The sequence below is a fragment of the Gigantopelta aegis genome, chromosome 12, assembly GCF_016097555.1.
Source record: "Gigantopelta aegis isolate Gae_Host chromosome 12, Gae_host_genome, whole genome shotgun sequence".
Classification (NCBI taxonomy): Eukaryota; Metazoa; Mollusca; class Gastropoda; order Neomphalida; family Peltospiridae; genus Gigantopelta; species Gigantopelta aegis.
The window spans coordinates 26951840-26971015 of record NC_054710.1 but is presented as its reverse complement, the minus strand read 5'-3'; the positions used below and the strand labels follow the sequence as shown (position 1 = coordinate 26971015).

Sequence of the window (19176 nt, the reverse complement as noted above, 5' to 3'; positions counted from 1 at the left end):
CACAATTATCCTCTGCATCTTGTGTTACCCTACTGGTCATAGCCCTAGTCATTACACATGCAGGATATCTAATCTCATCAACCTCACTCTCTTCTATTGGTAAAGGGCTGTCTTTAATTAACAATTGGTCACATTTCGGCTGACAACACTGACTAGTCAAATCATTACCCAACAGGCAAGTCCTTCACAACACCCATAACGACTGGTCCCGTCACAAACTTCGAACACAAGAAAACGTTATGTAACTGGACAACCATATTTTCTCCAGTAACTGAGGTTAAAGCCAAACTACGTCCTGTATCTGAATTTTCAATACCAGCTAAACACTTTGACGTTATAAGCGACTGACTACAGTCTGTGTCTCGATAGATTGATATTGCCGTAGGACTCAATTCTTGTTTCACATCACAAACCATACCGGTGGACACATACGGGTTTACTTTCTCTGCCATGGGACTAACCATTAACTCTCTCGCTAATGGAGCTGACCTCACTAAACCGACCACTTGCGCATTATCGCGTTTCCTTTTAAAACAGTCCCCGACAAGTTCGTGCATTGGCTGATAATGCAGGCTTATCCTTACTTTGCCCACCAGGTGCATTCCTTGCCTGACTAGCTGACCAACTAGATGACTCTCCCCGATAGTGATGGAGAAACGCTTCCAGGGGAACTTAATTAATAAAGGAATTACCACTGTATTCCTAACTGGTTAATTTTTTTATTAACCCTTAACTACTCATTCATTAACCTTGTAACACAGAATTAATACTGGTACCTATCACAATAAAGACAATAACCTACAGTTTACCTAGGTCCTCTAGGATGACTGGCTAAGCTATATATATATATATATATCAGAACGGTGAGCCTACAGAATACTGCGTCAGATGACCGGCAGCACCGTCTAAATAATATTGGTATAATACAGTATTAAAATATTTAAAGTCACATCAATCACATCAAGGTTATACACAGAGCAGAAAATATATATTTACCAAAGTCCCGTCTGAACTAATATAGATCGTTCAGTGGACGGACAGCGATCCCCTGGAGCCTTCCTATCTTTCTCCTCGATATCTCTAAAACCCTAGCTATTTATTCAAAACTCTCAGAGACAGCGAATATCGCCTGGGGGTACAAGGCGGTGCCTCACGTATCAGGTGGATTTTCCACAACCACCACGCCGGCATATTTTTCTCTGATCGTCAGACTGGCTGTCGCCAGTTCGCCAGAAATCACGGTTATAAAAACCGCACTCACGGAGGTATTACGTAACTACTGGCCACCTGGGCTCCGCACCTGGGCTGGGTGTGTATTAGGCGACCGTCGCGCAAAGGTATCACGTAACAAGTTGCCCATCTGGGCTAAGTGCATTTGGAACTGCACACGGCCTGCTAAAACAATTAATATCGCCACAGGCGAAAAGAAATGAAGAGCATGTACCGTCACAGCGTACATCCATGGACTGTATGAAAGTCTGAGCCTAGCATTATATCTTACAGATCCAGCGCGTACATCCATGGACTGTATGGAAGTCTGAGACTAGCATTATATCTTACAGATCAAGCGCGTACATCCATGGACTGTATGGAAGTGTGAGCCTAGCATTATATCTTACAGATCCAGCGCGTACATCCATGGACTGTATGGAAGTTGGACGACGTGGTCATTTCAGCACAGATATAGTCTGCACCATAGAGGGCGATGTAGTAGACAGTATTGGCATATACCGACCGACAGTGGGCAAGGAAATGACGCTGGTCGTAGAGTGCGACCGTCATCTCAAGAAGTGTGATCAGCATGTGACCAACTACACTGGTTACCTCGTGGGAAGGTCATCGTCCTAGGAAGGTGTCATCGTCTACCTTGTGTATACGAACTCGTTCGTACCTCGTTTTAATTCTCTTCAAAAGAAAAGGAAATCTTGGAGGACCATGGACGTGTAGACATGATTGGGTCCGCGTTGAGTGGGTACTGGAAAAGCGAGTATCTTAAATGTGTAAAATACGAAAAGTTCTAGAATTGGTAGTATTATACGTAGTTACAGAGAGCAGTTAATTGGTGATTAAAATTAGGCAAAAAAAAAAAGTTATTACAGGTATAGTGCCAGCTGTCAAAGTATTCCTTTTTTCTGACCAAATTCTTTTTTTGCCCAAAACAATTCATATTGCAATATTTCGTGATTTTCGTTGTTGGTAAAACGATAATTTTTTTTATCATATTAGCTGTCATAGTCAGAGCTATCGATCCCTGAAAATGACCGCGACGTGCCGCCATTGTTGTCAAGCGAAAATACTTGCCGAAAAATCACTTCTTGAACTAAAAATGTCAAGGTATTTTCAATTGAAAAAAATCAAAATAAAAGCCACCAGTTTGAAAAGAAATCTTTTTTCTTTTATTATATTTCCGTTTCCGGTGAGTGTCGTGTGCAAAACGGCGGGAAATATGAATTGGGGAATGCACTGTATGCAGTATACAGTATGTCGACTGATGTGATGTCGGGCGAGATATCTCACTTGCAGTAGTCAGAAAGTTATGGCTCAAGTTTATCAAATGTTTAAAAGAGTCCATTGACTCAATCTCAAATGTTTAAAAGAGTCCATTGACTCAATCTCAAATGTTTAAAAGAGTCCATTGACTCAGTTTAAAAGAGTCCATTGACTCAATCTCAAATGTTTAAAAGAGTCCATTGACTCAGTCTCAAATGTTTAAAAGAGTCCATTGACTCAATGTTTGAAAGAGTTGACTCAATCTCAAATGTTTAAAAGAGTCCATTGACTCAATCTCAAATGTTTAAAAGAGTCCATTGACTCAGTCTCAAATGTTTAAAAGAGTCCATTGACTCAATCTCAAATGTTTAAAAGAGTCCATTGACTCAATCTCAAATGTTTAAAAGAGTCCATTGACTCAGAGTCCATCTCAATCTCAAATGTTTGAAAGAGTCCATTGACTCAATCTCAAATGTTTAAAAGAGTCCATTGACTCAATCTCAAATGTTTAAAAGAGTCCATTGACTCAGTCTCAAATGTTTAAAAGAGTCCATTGACTCAATCTCAAATGTTTGAAAGAGTCCATTGACTCAATCTCAAATGTTTAAAAGAGTCCATTGACTCAATCTCAAATGTTTAAAAGAGTCCATTGACTCAGTCTCAAATGTTTAAAAGAGTCCATTGACTCAATCTCAAATGAAGGGGTGGGATGTAGCCCAGTGGTAAATCACTTGCTTGATGCATGGTCAATCTCGGATCGATTCTTGCCGGTGGACCCATTGGGCTATTTCTCGTTCCAGCCAGTGAACCACGACTGGTATATCAAAGGCTGTGGTATGTGCTGTCCTGTCTGTGGGATGGTGCATATATAAAAGATCTCTAATTGCTACTAATGGAAAAATGTAGCGGGTTTCCTCTCTTAAGACTATATGTCAAAATTACCAAATGTTTGACATCCGATTATTAAATCAGTGTGCTCTAGTGGTGTCGTTAAACAAAATAAACTTTATTTTAAAAATCTCAAATGACGTCACGTGCATACAATTTGTTTTGTGTTAATTGTCACAACATTAAAGTCTCAGATTCTGTTAGAGTCTTAAGTCTAGACTACAAGTTTTACAATCTAATTAAAATTAGCTCCACTATTACATGTGGATCTAACAGCAGCCCGTTGGAGTTCATGTCCAGTTGACCTTTCATTCGACCAGTCAAAACATTACTTGCAAAATCATGCCAGTGATTTGAAAAGAATTTGAAAACATTCGGGATTATGCCGACGGTATATGGAATGATTCGGGTGAATTACGAAGTATGCCAGAAACTAATTGCAATATAAAATTTTATATAAACATTTTTTCAAGATGAAAAAACCCCCAAAAACGTGATGGTATAGCCATAAAATCTGTTTATACTAGTATACAATCCAGAGTTTATTACTGCACATTTCCCCCTGTTTTTTCAATGTTGAAATAAACCAACAAGTTCACCTATTATATAAATTGTCTCGCCCGATATTTTTAGAATTTGTATGCTCTCGAATAACGTTATAAAAGCGAAGTGTAATTGGTCGATATTTTTAAATTATCATTTATCGTTGAATCGTAAATAAAATATGTTGAGTGTGTCGTTAAATAAAACATTTCCTTTTTATTTCCCAATCCTGGTACTATACTGTCATGTTTGTTTTCTGGGGTTAATAAACTTTCATTAAATTGTTTTTTTTAAATAAACATATTTGTGGATTGAAAAGGCAGTATCATAAATTTGAATTATGCATGTGCAAGAATTATAGGGGGTGGGTGCGTTTAGACTGGCGTGTGAAGTCATGCTCCCCCGGAAAATATATTGATATAAAAAGTAAAATTGCTTGAGCAGAAAGGGCCTGGTTTTAACCCTTGAACACACACCCACACTGTGTAGCAGTTTTTTCTATAGGACAGCATCTGTGGTGGCAACGCCGCTCCCTCCACCCCACCCCACCCCCACTCCACAACCACCTATTGACAAATCAACCATGCATTGTATGTTAAACACCAAGTAACCATTAAATGTCCCTTTCTTTCTCTATCTATTTTTTTCTTATTTTGTGTGTGTGGGGGGGTTAATGTGTTTTTTGTGAGGGTGTATCTTGAGGGTATGCATACTGGTAATAGGGTGAGAATTATCTGTTTTTATTTTCTTTCTCTCTTTGTTTTTTAGTTCGTGGAGAATGGGCACCTTGGGTTATCTCTAAGGATAGCCTTTGCAATGAGAAATGCATTCGAGAATCAACATTGAAAAGAACGTGCGCCGATCCCGACACCAAGCCGAGGCCTGTAGGAAGACCCGTGCGGTGTGATGGCAATGTGAAGGACACTAAAACCACCACCAAGAGGTGTAAAGGGGATTTTTGTGGTAAGCTAGCACGAGCCCTGAATTGGACACGTTTATTCACTATATTACTAGACGTAAACATTTAGATGGGGGGTGGGGGTGGGGTGGGGATCGGACAAACACTAAAACCATCACCATGAGCTGTGTATAGGGGATGTTTGTGGTAAGCTAGCACGTGTCCTGAATTGGACACGTTTTTCACTATATTACTAGACGTAAACATTTAGGTGGGGGTGGGGGTGGTGTGGGGAGACAAACACTAAAACCATGACCAAGAGCTGTAAAAGGGATTTTTGTGGTAAGCTACATGTAGCACGTGCCCTGAATTGGACACATTATTCACTATATTACTAGACGTATCAGAGCCCTCAAAAGTACCCGGTCTCCGGCGGCAAATCGCTGCCTGAAACAGCTTTTGCCGCCGCCTACTTTTCGTTGATGGTAAAAAAAAAGTGCTTTCTCTTCTTTAATAAAGTCTCCTACAAAAGGGATCCAAACAAGGTGCCCCCTGCTATCATCACTGTTGTAGCCTGCTACTTCTTAAACTATTGAGGGCGCTGACGTATACGGGGATAATTAGCACAGGAACGTTTAGGTGGGGGGTGGACGAACACTAAAACCACCACCAAGAGGTGTAAAGGGGGTCTTTGTGGTAAGCTTGCACGCGGTCTGAATTAGAGCCAAAATATTGGACTTGAGTACTCGAGGCTCAAATTCGACCTGGACCCGAGTACCCAACGCGTACACAAGATGACTAAGGGATAAAACTAAATAGCTCTGAACGTGGATGCCAAATCATGCCATTGTATTGCATTCCACACATTCCACATTTGTTTTCCCTTCATGCCTCATAGTCCTCTAATGTAACTGGAGTCAAGCATATGGCAAAACGACGTCAAAACTCTAATTAATTATGAGTGCTCTTTCTTGCATGGGTACCCGAGTTGAGTCTTGCTAGACTCGGCCCCGTGCCCGAGTACTCATGGAGTCTGTATCCTGAATTGGGCATGCAGTATTCACTATATTACTAGACGTAAACAGGGCTAATTAGCACGGGAATGCTTAGATTGGGTGTGGTGGATGAACACTGGGCTTTCGGATCAAAAATATGACCGCCATGTAGATAGCCAGCCCAAATCCATGTTCATTGATCGAGATTAACGGAATCCTGATATCCCGGGGATACCAGAATTTAATTTTGGATACCAGACTTCAATAACCCAGTATCCCACAGGGATACCATATAATGTTGTTGTTGTTTTTTAATCCTGCATTTTTATTTTTCGCTGAAACAATGAAAGTCGTCATTTACTGGTGAAGTAACAGTATTTTCGAGCTCGTACCCAGTCTGATGCTATGCTGTAACAGTATCTCCCCCAACTCGTACCCAGTCTAATGCTACACTGGACCAATAGTGGTATAGCAATAGACTGGGAACCGCTAAGTCGCTATTGTTTTTGTTGAATGTTTCCTCCCTTCAAATTTTATTTGAGATATTGATTCCACATCTGCAGAAAATTGATACAGGTAGGTTTATCATTAGTAATGTCAGAAACACTTATAGATTACTGCTAAATATCAATTTATGTCAGTATTACTCAAAAATAGATGCAGCAAATCTTTTTTCCGATTCCGTTTGATTGCGAATTTTACGAATTCCGCAATCTCGATTGCGGCATAGCAATAGACTGGGAACGAGAACAGTGTCATCCAAGATTGTTACAATGTTATTTATGAATTTCATTTAAGTGGGATACTAAATTCTCAGGTGAGATACCAGATTTTGAAATGTTGGTATCCAACTGGGATACTGCCCAAATTTTTAATCTCGAACACTGATGTCTATATTAAGTGACAAAGATGGCAGCCTTCATTGCCGTTGAAAAATGTATGCAGTTCTTCTTCGTGTAGCATGACATGTTTTCAGCAGTCGACTGGACCAGAGTGTACATAGGTAAATATAAAGTAGGCTGTCAGCAGTACAAATGAAAAGCAAGTCGTGGCTGCAAGCTGCATACTTTTGTGGCTCTATCATATCCTTTTCTGGAATTCACTTTTTTGCAGAGATAGTGTATTGAATCAGCTAATGGAAGATTAATAATTGCTATATGGGTCATTCTCACAATACCTGCACATAGGTACAACGCCAAGAATTTTTTTTGCTGGAACCTTATCTCAACTTCAGTTTCGACTACCAATATCGTACTGACAATATTACACTCAATTTTCAGATACTTTATTGGTCTCCACTGATTTTATCGAGATTTTCTGTTTTTCATTCGTTCTGGAGTTGAATTGAAAAGTTCCGGAGTTGAAATTAAAGTTTCCAAAGTAAAACTGCAAATCTACCATAATCTATGAAGAGGTGAAAAGAGGTCTTCTGTGCCAAATTTTGCCACCCTCCCTTACCACCACCCAATAATGCCATGGACTAGAGGACTGTGTGTAATACACATGCACAAAGGGAGGGCTAGAAAGGACTGTGTGTAATACATATCAACATATGGGGGGGGGGGGGGGGGGGGTCTAGAGAGGACTGTGTGTAATACACATACACAAAGGGAGGGTTAGAGAAGACTGTGTGTAATACATACCAACAAGGGGAGGGCTAGAAAGGACTGCGTGTAATACATATCAACATGGGGGGGGGGGGGCTAGAGAGGACTCTGTGTAATACACATACACAAAGGGAGGGTTAGAGAAGACTGTGTGTAATACATACCAACAAGGGGAGGGCTAGAAAGGACTGCGTGTAATACATATCAACATGGGGGGGGGGGGGGCTAGAGAGGACTGTGTAATACACATACACAAAGGGAGGGTTAGAGAAGACTGTGTGTAATACATACCAACAAGGGGAGGGCTAGAAAAGACTGCGTGTAATACATATCAATACGGGGAGGGCTAGAGAAAAGTGTGTGTAATACATATCAACACGGGGAGGGCTAGAGGCATGAATTAATAAATTAATGAATGGATGTTTGAAGGAAGGATAAAATGAAAGACGGAAAGAAAAGAAAAACTTTATTAGTACAAACTTGGTGAAAATTATAATAGTTCTAAACTTTATTGTTCTCCACTGATTTTATCGAGATTTTCTGTTTTTAAGTCATTCCGGAGTTGAATTGTAAAGTTCCTGAGTGGACGTTTTGCCACACCCTTTACCACCACCCAACAACGCTATGGAAAAGCACTACCGTGTGCTTACCCTCCACCACCTTTTTGACTCTCAATCACCATCCACTAAATGTCCAGGTGACTTCGAAAACGCAAATGAAGCTTCGTATAGTTTTGTATAGTTTTATGCAGTACGAGATCTTACACAGAGCTTTCAATAAGAATGAACTCTTTGCCAATCTATTTCAGATAATTTGAAATGTCTGGTAACTTTTTCAGGCTCACTTATCATTCCAATGAATTGGTTTCTCGTGTACCAGCATTGATTCACTGGCTCGGGCCATGTGTATCAGTTTATTCCAACACATTTCATCACAGTCACGTACCCTCATCTTCGTCTACATCAATAATCTTCCCTGGGTACGGCTGATTTCGATATTCGACAAGACACCAGTATTTTCCTGGGCCATCTATCCGAAAGCACTGGTTGATTTACACCACAAAACGAATGTGCTCGCAGTTTATAGCAGTTGCATATTTTTGGCCATGAGCAGAAACAAGAAAGGTTCCTGTGTAATAGCCGGTTGTGAAGTGAATAACTCATGAATGGTCTTCATACCAGGGACACCATTTATCTTCACTGGGATCTCCTCTTATACGTCCAGGATCAATTCTTGTGCAACATAATACAGTGTGGATTGGAGTTTTTCAAACATGGACTTGGCAGTAGGTATATCATTTCCGAGGGCGACGTTATGATCGGCGGCGCGCTTTAGGGCAGCTCCCACCCCATCCACAGCACCCTTGTCGTGTCCGGTTTCACTGAAGTTCCAGCAAATGCATTTGAATCTGTGGTGTATCATCTTCTCAGTCATAATGTAGAAATTTGTGTGGTTCTTGTATTGAGTTGTCGGGCCATCACTGGTGACAATCAATGTGTTTATATCAAGTGACCGCAGGTCCTCTAATACAAAACCTTTTAAAATATTAAAAAGTGATGTATTTTATTGTCAGACAGTACATATTACATTTTACAGTGACAACATATTAATTCCAAACCTGTTGGTTGCTGTTTTAATGGAATATAAATATAACTTTATTTTCAAAGCAACGAGATCAAGGCAACAAATGTTTTGGAGGGGCAACCTCAATGTGAATCCATACTTGACCTCCGGGCAAGCAACCAAAAGCCTTAAAATGCAAATAGAATAGTATATGTTTCAAACAAGTTTGATGAATTTATGTTGGTGACATTGATAGTAACGAAAAATAGGAAGACAGGTCTCTCTTAGACAAAATATTGTTCATTTTCACTTTGAATCATAAATTCCTCTTGGCAACCCTGATTGCATTCGAGGTAGAAAAGAAAGAAACAATCTCCCACTTTCGACACGATTTGTAAAGCAAAATGAACTGAAAGTAATATTTTCTGAGATAACTGCGTTCCGGAGTTGAACAGCAATAAAAAATACACTTAAGACTCATCAAAAGTTGAGGTCAATCTGTGCCGAGAATATTCAAAATTTGGAATGAAATCCACCCTGATTTGTTTTTAATATAGCAGCAACAAGAACTTACTGAGAGTCATGTGATAGTTTAGGTCACTTTAACACCGCCATGGGATATTTTAATTATTTTGTTCCAGCGCTAGAGTTGCAAAAAATTTCCAACTTCTTGTTACACAGTAAAAACATTTTCTATCAATCATAATACTAACATCTTAATCGTGCTATTATTACTATCTGAACTTCATGATTGAATGATCATATATACCCCAAAATAAAGTAAAATTCCTTAATGGTTTCAAAAATTTTACGGTCAGAAATCACCTGACTGTGATTTGTTACAGGTGCATATTTAGAATTTAGGCTGGCAAAAATGTCAAAAAATCTGTGAAATGGCTCACAAATGTGACCTTTCTATGGACAGACGCACGGAAGAATATAATGATTCTAATAAATAAGTTTTTTTCGTATTATTTTTTATTCTACCTTTGCATATAGTCTTGTACGCGTGGTTAGCAGATATTGTAAGAATGAGCCATATATGTTACAACTTCCATAACACCATAACACATGTTTAAAATTTGATATATCATTTCGGGGTATTACTGGTGAACATATTAAAAGGACTATGCTGAGTTAACAACCATGGTAACATATTTCTTAAAGGAGTAGTACACTCAAATATGAGCCTGATGTGTTGGAAAGATGCATTAGAATCAATAAAAACACCGCAATTTTTGTTACTATACACATGTAACATGTATCTTGCGTCCCAAATTGTGAATTCAATTGTTTTATCCCCAAAAATATTTATTTCAATATTAAAAACATATACGACAAAGAGAAGCTGTTTTGGTTATTTTGGTGGCCATCTTGGATTTCACAACCTGATGGAGTTAGCCCACACTTTTAAGAGGGTCATCTCTGCTACGTTTATTCAGAAGGCTTTGAAGATATGAAAAACACCTTCTAAGCTTTCTAAATTGGTGACAAATCTGTATCAAATTGCCTCTTACTAAAACTAACATGGAAACCTCATAATTGAACCCAGTTTATTGTTATTGTAATGAGATGTAAAATTACGTCATTGGAATACTGTTTAAAAAATAGGGCCTGTCACATTAATGTCTTGTCTCAAATCCAGACCAGTAGACTCGGGAGATAAGGAGTTTAATGTTTGTTTTGTTAACGACACCACTGGAGCACATTGATTTATTAATCATCGGCTATTGGATGTCAAACATTTGGTCATTTTGACATCTAGTCTTAGAGAAGAAACCAAGGGATCTTTTATATTCACCATCCCACAGGCAGGATAGCACATACCACGGCCTTTGATATACCAGTCGTGGTGCACTCGTTGCAACAAGAAATAGCCCAATGGGCCCACCAATGAGGCTTGATCCCAGACTGACCACGCATCAAGAAAACTCTTTACCACTGAATTAGGAGTATGAATTGTACAGGGTTCGTATGGATCCGGCCATGAGTATGGAAAACCTTGAAAAGTATGGAATTTTGAAAATCCATTTTCCAGACCTGGAAAAAGTATGAGAAAATAATCTTTTTTGCGAGTTGGTTTGAAAAAAGTATGGAAATTTGTCTTTAGGACTTACGTACAAAATTTTGATTGCATGAAACCAGCGGAATCTGACGACGTTTTCCGATTTTAGCACTAACGTACATTTGGAAAATCGAGACTAACAGTTGCCGAAGATTTGAAGTATGCACTTGCGCGATGCATATGACAAAAAGAACATCAATTTTGTCAAATTCAGCTATATATTTTTGTCAAATGCAGCTATATATTTATGTATAGCTATTGTGTTTTATTATTGCTTTCAGCTGTAAAGGTATATGCAGGGAAGCAAACTGGGACCATAGGCATAGGCATCATTGTGATGGTAGTGGTTGGAGCGGTGTCGCTGGTGGCTGTTCCTGGAGGGTGGTACCTTTACAAGAGGTAATTTGAAACATAGACATCATTGTGATGGTAGTGGTTGGAGCAGTGTCGCTGGTGGCTGTTCCTGGAGGGTGGTACCTTGACAAGAGGTAATTTGAAACATAGACATCATTGTGATGGTAGTGGTTGGAGCAGTGTCGCTGGTGGCTGTTCCTGGAGGGTGGTATCTTCACAAGAGGTAATTTGAAACATAGACATCATTGTGATGGTAGTGGTTGGAGCAGTGTCGCTGGTGGCTGTTCCTGGAGGGTGGTACCTTGACAAGAGGTAATTTGAAACATAGACATCATTGTGATGGTAGTGGTTGGAGCAGTGTCGCTGGTGGCTGTTCCTGGAGGGTGGTACCTTTACAAGAGGTAATTTGAAACATAGACATCATTGTGATGGTAGTGGTTGGAGCAGTGTCGCTGGTGGCTGTTCCTGGAGGTTGGTACCTTCACAAGAGGTAATTTGAAACATAGACATCATTGTGATGGTAGTGGTTGGAGCAGTGTCGCTGGTGGCTGTTCCTGGAGGGTGGTATCTTCACAAGAGGTAATTTGAAACATAGACATCATTGTGATGGTAGTGGTTGGAGCAGTGTCGCTGGTGGCTGTTCCTGGAGGGTGGTACCTTGACAAGAGGTAATTTGAAACATAGACATCATTGTGATGGTAGTGGTTGGAGCAGTGTCGCTGGTGGCTGTTCCTGGAGGGTGGTACCTTTACAAGAGGTAATTTGAAACATAGACATCATTGTGATGGTAGTGGTTGGAGCAGTGTCGCTGGTGGCTGTTCCTGGAGGGTGGTACCTTCACAAGAGGTAATTTGAAACATAGACATCATTGTGATGGTAGTGGTTGGAGCAGTGTCGCTGGTGGCTGTTCCTGGAGGGTGGTACCTTTACAAGAGGTAATTTGAAACATAGACATCATTGTGATGGTAGTGGTTGGAGCAGTGTCGCTGGTGGCTGTTCCTGGAGGGTGGTACCTTGACAAGAGGTAATTTGAAACATAGACATCATTGTGATGGTAGTGGTTGGAGCAGTGTCGCTGGTGGCTGTTCCTGGAGGGTGGTACCTTGACAAGAGGTAATTTGAAACATAGACATCATTGTGATGGTAGTGGTTGGAGCAGTGTCGCTGGTGGCTGTTCCTGGAGGGTGGTACCTTTACAAGAGGTAATTTGAAACATAGACATCATTGTGATGGTAGTGGTTGGAGCAGTGTCGCTGGTGGCTGTTCCTGGAGGGTGGTACCTTGACAAGAGGTAATTTGAAACATAGACATCATTGTGATGGTAGTGGTTGGAGCAGTGTCGCTGGTGGCTGTTCCTGGAGGGTGGTACCTTTACAAGAGGTAATTTGAAACATAGACATCATTGTGATGGTAGTGGTTGGAGCAGTGTCGCTGGTGGCTGTTCCTGGAGGGTGGTACCTTGACAAGAGGTAATTTGAAACATAGACATCATTGTGATGGTAGTGGTTGGAGCAGTGTCGCTGGTGGCTGTTCCTGGAGGGTGGTATCTTTACAAGAGGTAATTTGAAACATAGACATCATTGTGATGGTAGTGGTTGGAGCAGTGTCGCTGGTGGCTGTTCCTGGAGGGTGGTACCTTTACAAGAGGTAATTTGAAACATAGACATCATTGTGATGGTAGTGGTTGGAGCAGTGTCGCTGGTGGCTGTTCCTGGAGGGTGGTACCTTTACAAGAGGTAATTTGAAACATAGACATCATTGTGATGGTAGTGGTTGGAGCAGTGTCGCTGGTGGCTGTTCCTGGAGGGTGGTACCTTCACAAGAGGTAATTTGAAACATAGACATCATTGTGATGGTAGTGGTTGGAGCAGTGTCGCTGGTGGCTGTTCCTGGAGGGTGGTATCTTCACAAGAGGTAATTTGAAACATAGACATCATTGTGATGGTAGTGGTTGGAGCAGTGTCGCTGGTGGCTGTTCCTGGAGGTGGTACCTTGACAAGAGGTAATTTGAAACATAGACATCATTGTGATGGTAGTGGTTGGAGCAGTGTCGCTGGTGGCTGTTCCTGGAGGGTGGTACCTTTACAAGAGGTAATTTGAAACATAGACATCATTGTGATGGTAGTGGTTGGAGCAGTGTCGCTGGTGGCTGTTCCTGGAGGGTGGTACCTTCACAAGAGGTAATTTGAAACATAGACATCATTGTGATGGTAGTGGTTGGAGCAGTGTCGCTGGTGGCTGTTCCTGGAGGGTGGTACCTTGACAAGAGGTAATTTGAAACATAGACATCATTGTGATGGTAGTGGTTGGAGCAGTGTCGCTGGTGGCTGTTCCTGGAGGGTGGTACCTTGACAAGAGGTAATTTGAAACATAGACATCATTGTGATGGTAGTGGTTGGAGCAGTGTCGCTGGTGGCTGTTCCTGGAGGGTGGTACCTTGACAAGAGGTAATTTGAAACATAGACATCATTGTGATGGTAGTGGTTGGAGCAGTGTCGCTGGTGGCTGTTCCTGGAGGGTGGTACCTTGACAAGAGGTAATTTGAAACATAGACATCATTGTGATGGTAGTGGTTGGAGCAGTGTCGCTGGTGGCTGTTCCTGGAGGGTGGTACCTTGACAAGAGGTAATTTGAAACATAGACATCATTGTGATGGTAGTGGTTGGAGCAGTGTCGCTGGTGGCTGTTCCTGGAGGGTGGTACCTTGACAAGAGGTAATTTGAAACATAGACATCATTGTGATGGTAGTGGTTGGAGCAGTGTCGCTGGTGGCTGTTCCTGGAGGGTGGTACCTTGACAAGAGGTAATTTGAAACATAGACATCATTGTGATGGTAGTGGTTGGAGCAGTGTCGCTGGTGGCTGTTCCTGGAGGGTGGTACCTTTACAAGAGGTAATTTGAAACATAGACATCATTGTGATGGTAGTGGTTGGAGCAGTGTCGCTGGTGGCTGTTCCTGGAGGGTGGTACCTTTACAAGAGGTAATTTGAAACATAGACATCATTGTGATGGTAGTGGTTGGAGCAGTGTCGCTGGTGGCTGTTCCTGGAGGGTGGTACCTTTACAAGAGGTAATTTGAAACATAGACATCATTGTGATGGTAGTGGTTGGAGCAGTGTCGCTGGTGGCTGTTCCTGGAGGGTGGTACCTTCACAAGAGGTAATTTGAAACATAGACATCATTGTGATGGTAGTGGTTGGAGCAGTGTCGCTGGTGGCTGTTCCTGGAGGGTGGTACCTTCACAAGAGGTAATTTGAAACATAGACATCATTGTGATGGTAGTGGTTGGAGCAGTGTCGCTGGTGGCTGTTCCTGGAGGGTGGTACCTTCACAAGAGGTAATTTGAAACATAGACATCATTGTGATGGTAGTGGTTGGAGCAGTGTCGCTGGTGGCTGTTCCTGGAGGGTGGTACCTTGACAAGAGGTAATTTGAAACATAGACATCATTGTGATGGTAGTGGTTGGAGCAGTGTCGCTGGTGGCTGTTCCTGGAGGGTGGTACCTTGACAAGAGGTAATTTGAAACATAGACATCATTGTGATGGTAGTGGTTGGAGCAGTGTCGCTGGTGGCTGTTCCTGGAGGGTGGTACCTTTACAAGAGGTAATTTGAAACATAGACATCATTGTGATGGTAGTGGTTGGAGCAGTGTCGCTGGTGGCTGTTCCTGGAGGGTGGTACCTTTACAAGAGGTAATTTGAAACATAGACATCATTGTGATGGTAGTGGTTGGAGCAGTGTCGCTGGTGGCTGTTCCTGGAGGGTGGTACCTTCACAAGAGGTAATTTGAAACATAGACATCATTGTGATGGTAGTGGTTGGAGCAGTGTCGCTGGTGGCTGTTCCTGGAGGGTGGTACCTTGACAAGAGGTAATTTGAAACATAGACATCATTGTGATGGTAGTGGTTGGAGCAGTGTCGCTGGTGGCTGTTCCTGGAGGGTGGTACCTTTACAAGAGGTAATTTGAAACATAGACATCATTGTGATGGTAGTGGTTGGAGCAGTGTCGCTGGTGGCTGTTCCTGGAGGGTGGTACCTTTACAAGAGGTAATTTGAAACATAGACATCATTGTGATGGTAGTGGTTGGAGCAGTGTCGCTGGTGGCTGTTCCTGGAGGGTGGTATCTTTACAAGAGGTAATTTGAAACATAGACATCATTGTGATGGTAGTGGTTGGAGCAGTGTCGCTGGTGGCTGTTCCTGGAGGGTGGTACCTTGACAAGAGGTAATTTGAAACATAGACATCATACACACTGCCGCACGTAGGTGACTGGTGTGTATCTGTGTGTGTGTGTCTATATATCTGTGTGTGTGTGTGTTTTAACTGGAGGGGCCAATTACTAAATGTGAGGTCGTATGTGACTGGTGTTTGTGTGAGTGTAAACTGGAGGGAGGGGGCAATTACTAAATGTGAGGTCCTATGTGACTGGTGTTTGTGTGAGTGTAAACTGGAGGGAGGGGGCAATTACTAAATGTGAGGTCGTATGTGACTGGTGTTTGTGTGAGTGTAAACTGGAGGGAGGGGGCAATTACTAAATGTGAGGTCGTACATGTATGTGACTGGTGTTTGCGTGAGTGTAAACTGGGGGGAGGGGGCAATTACTAAATGTGAGGTCGTATGTGACTGGTGTGTGAGTGTAAACTGGGGGGGGGGGATCTCGGGGGCAATTACTAAATGTGAGGTCCTATGTGACTGGTGTGTGAGTGTAAACTGGGGGGGGGGGGGATCTCGGGGGCAATTACTAAATTTGAGGATGTATGCAGACCTAGTCTTTTAAGGTGTGCGATCACGCTGGTACAGTGCACATAATTTCAACATGGCGAGTGTGAAAGATAACGCATGTGAAACTTAACAAACAGTACACATACAATAATTTTGTTTACTGATTGCCACTAACTTTATGTAGTTGACAGAAAGACCCGTTTAATAATACCAGAAAAAAAGTAACGTGTCCATGCAAGCTTTTATAATATATGACTGGTACTTATCTTTGCTGTACAAATTGGAAAACACTGGTTTATAATAGACATCCAATCAAAACTCCTTTGCCTGTTTCAATATAGTTTTCCGCTTGTTTTGTTTCACAATGCCTTGAGATATTGAGCTGAAATTTTGTATAATAGCTTTATCATGTACTGTTATGGATCAAGTTAGACTATCGTGGTAATTTACCCATTTTTTCACATAGTTTTGGCCCTTGAATTTAATTAAGAGCCCAATAGCCAGTGTTTCTGCCAGAAAGAAATTTTTGGGTATTGCACTATGGAATTGAATGCAACCACAGTCAACATGGGATATGGGGGACCTCCTCCAGAAAGAAAATGGGTTACGTTTAGGATTAGGGTTAAGAAAATCATACAGTAATAAGAATAATAATTAATTTTTTTATAAAGTTAATTTTAAAAAATTAAATTTTGGATATGGCGCCATACCCGTTTTACCCTCTGGCAGAAACCCTGCTAGCTGCATTGTTATCAAAGTAATTGATAATGGAGTACATAGAGACTAAAGGTAGAACTGTGCGTGCTTTTTGCTGGCTGTTCCATCAGTTGTCTTTATACCCGTTTTACAAAATAAGATTTAACAATTGCAATTTAATTGATGATAATTTGTAAAGAAACTTTTTTATTTACACTGGAATTGTTTTTGTTTTTTAAATGTGATTTGAGTTGGTATATAATTTTTAAAATTAATAATATGTGTTTATGTGAATTTAACTGTATTCATAATAGAGTTATATGCCAATTGATCGGTTCCCTTTTCACGCAAATGAACTATAATAGACTTGATAATGTTTTTCTTGACAGACGGAGAAATGCGAAAGCCGATGATTTAAGGAAACTTAACACCACTGCCAATGCTAAAGAGGGAGATCCTGAAGGATATGACAACAAGGCCTTTTCCTAATTATATTTCTCTCTCTGTCTTTGTCTGTTTGTATGTCTGTCTGTTTGTCTCTGTCTCTCCATCTCTACATGTATCTCTGTGTGTGTGTGTGTGTGTGTGTGTGTGTGTGTGTGTGTTCTAAATTTAATGTGCAAACGAAAAATTGGGTTATACAAAACTAGGCTTGTGCGAGTCACACCCAAACGAAACCATCGTTCTTATAGTTTTCAGAGATCTGCGTGTGCCCACTTTCATGAAACATCGTAAACACCTAGTTTTGCAGATTAACGTAAATCTATGACTAAACCACAATTCATATATTACTATTTACAGTTAAACAAATAAAGTTTGAAGTACACGTTTCATTTTTTTTTAGCCTTATACAATGCTCCATCTTCTATAATGGTGTAATTGTCTGCGTGAAACAGATGTTAAACACATGTCAAGCACATATAATCGTGAGACCAGTATATTGGTGCTTGTCGCTGATGTAAACTTACAATATTTGTGGTTTTATAATTGGCTTCTAGCTGGGTCCTGTTCCTCGAAGAAATCTTAGCACTAAGTTCACCGTAAGTGCATAACTTCCTAATGCATTTAAGGTGGTCTTGTCGCAGACGTAAACTTGTGATATTTTTGTTTTTTTCATTAGCTCCTGGGTCCCGTTCATGAAGCAATCTTAGCACTAGGATCAGCTTGAGTTCAAAACTTCCTAATGCATTTAAGGCGGTCCTGGTGCTTAGATCCCTTCGTGAAACGAGGCCAAGGGTTGAAATTGGCTGAAATTCCTGGTGGATATTAAGGTTCCGAAAAGTTATACATTCTGCCAGCCCGAAATCAAAAGCTACCGGACTAAACATGATCGACTCGAACTATAATGTGTGAATATAAACACAAAATAGTTGCCAGTCCGACAGGACGATAGTAAAAAAAAAAACAGGGGTGGGAATTCTCCTCGGATCCACTGTTTTCTTCTCGTGGAACATTGCGTTTCCTCGCATTTTAATCGTCCTTTAATTCCTCCAAAATGTTGCAGATGGCACAGATTTTAACCTAGCATTTCAAGAATTTCCGGGAACTCTTTAGATTTCCTCTTTTTTTTGCAGTTCACCAATTCCCACCCCTAAAAAAAGGATTAACTTGTAGTTCACAACTAATAATAATAATAAAAAGTAAAGGCGATACGATGCGAGTATCTCGTATGAGGATAGCCACAAGAATAACCGATTGCAGAGCAACCGATAAAATCGCAATGCTTGTCTTTCCAAGTGGCAATTCTCGTACTAGGTAATCGTGTGGTGTTTCGTTGCCTAAAAACATGACACGTGTATCTGTGACTTTAATGCTAAGAATCAGAATCGGCTTGATACTTAACTTATTTAATGCAATATATTTTTAATCAATGAAATTAAGAATTAAAAAAAATAATAATAAGACAAATAAAAACATTAAAAAGACAAATACCAGCACACATGGTTAGACTGAAACTATTTTTATGACAGTAGAAAGTAACTATAAAATTAATAAGAAAAAAAGAGATGAAGAAAAAATTAAAAACTTCCAAAAAGTTAAACAGTCACTTAGAAACTCGCAAGTTTAGACAGAATGTAAAATTTTATCACAGTAGAAAGTAATAATAAAATTAATTTAAGAAATGTTTTTTGTTTTTTTTCTTACAAAAGTATGAAAATTACACTGAGAAATGGTCCATGTATGGTTGTTTCTTCTGCGATGCTCACCATAAGTGGTGGAGGAAATTACAACCAAAATGCTTCCTGATTTACAGTATAATGTACAAATGTATTTAAAGGCATATAGTCACAGACCACTGACCTATTTAATGTAACAAAGTCTAACAAAGTATTGCCCAAACAAAAATAATTT

The 19176-nt window shown here is 40.6% G+C and overlaps 2 protein-coding genes across 2 annotated transcripts in view; both read left to right on the top strand.

The window, feature by feature from the left end:
- LOC121385933 overlaps positions 1–1848 on the top strand; it is a 36492-nt gene extending 34644 nt beyond the window's left edge. The window contains exon 8 of the mRNA XM_041516727.1: positions 1622–1848. Within this exon, the coding sequence (XP_041372661.1) occupies positions 1622–1848 (227 nt within the window). The remainder of the gene's footprint in view (positions 1–1621) is intronic.
- Positions 1849–1949: 101 nt separating this feature from the next.
- Positions 1950–18947, top strand: LOC121385932. Its single transcript, XM_041516726.1, has 4 exons — positions 1950–1968; positions 4690–4884; positions 11331–11448; positions 17214–18947. The coding sequence occupies exons 1-4, from the start codon at positions 1950–1952 to the stop codon at positions 17311–17313; spliced, it is 432 nt and encodes a 143-aa protein (XP_041372660.1). The 3' UTR covers positions 17314–18947.
- The last annotated feature ends 229 nt before the right edge of the window (positions 18948–19176 follow it).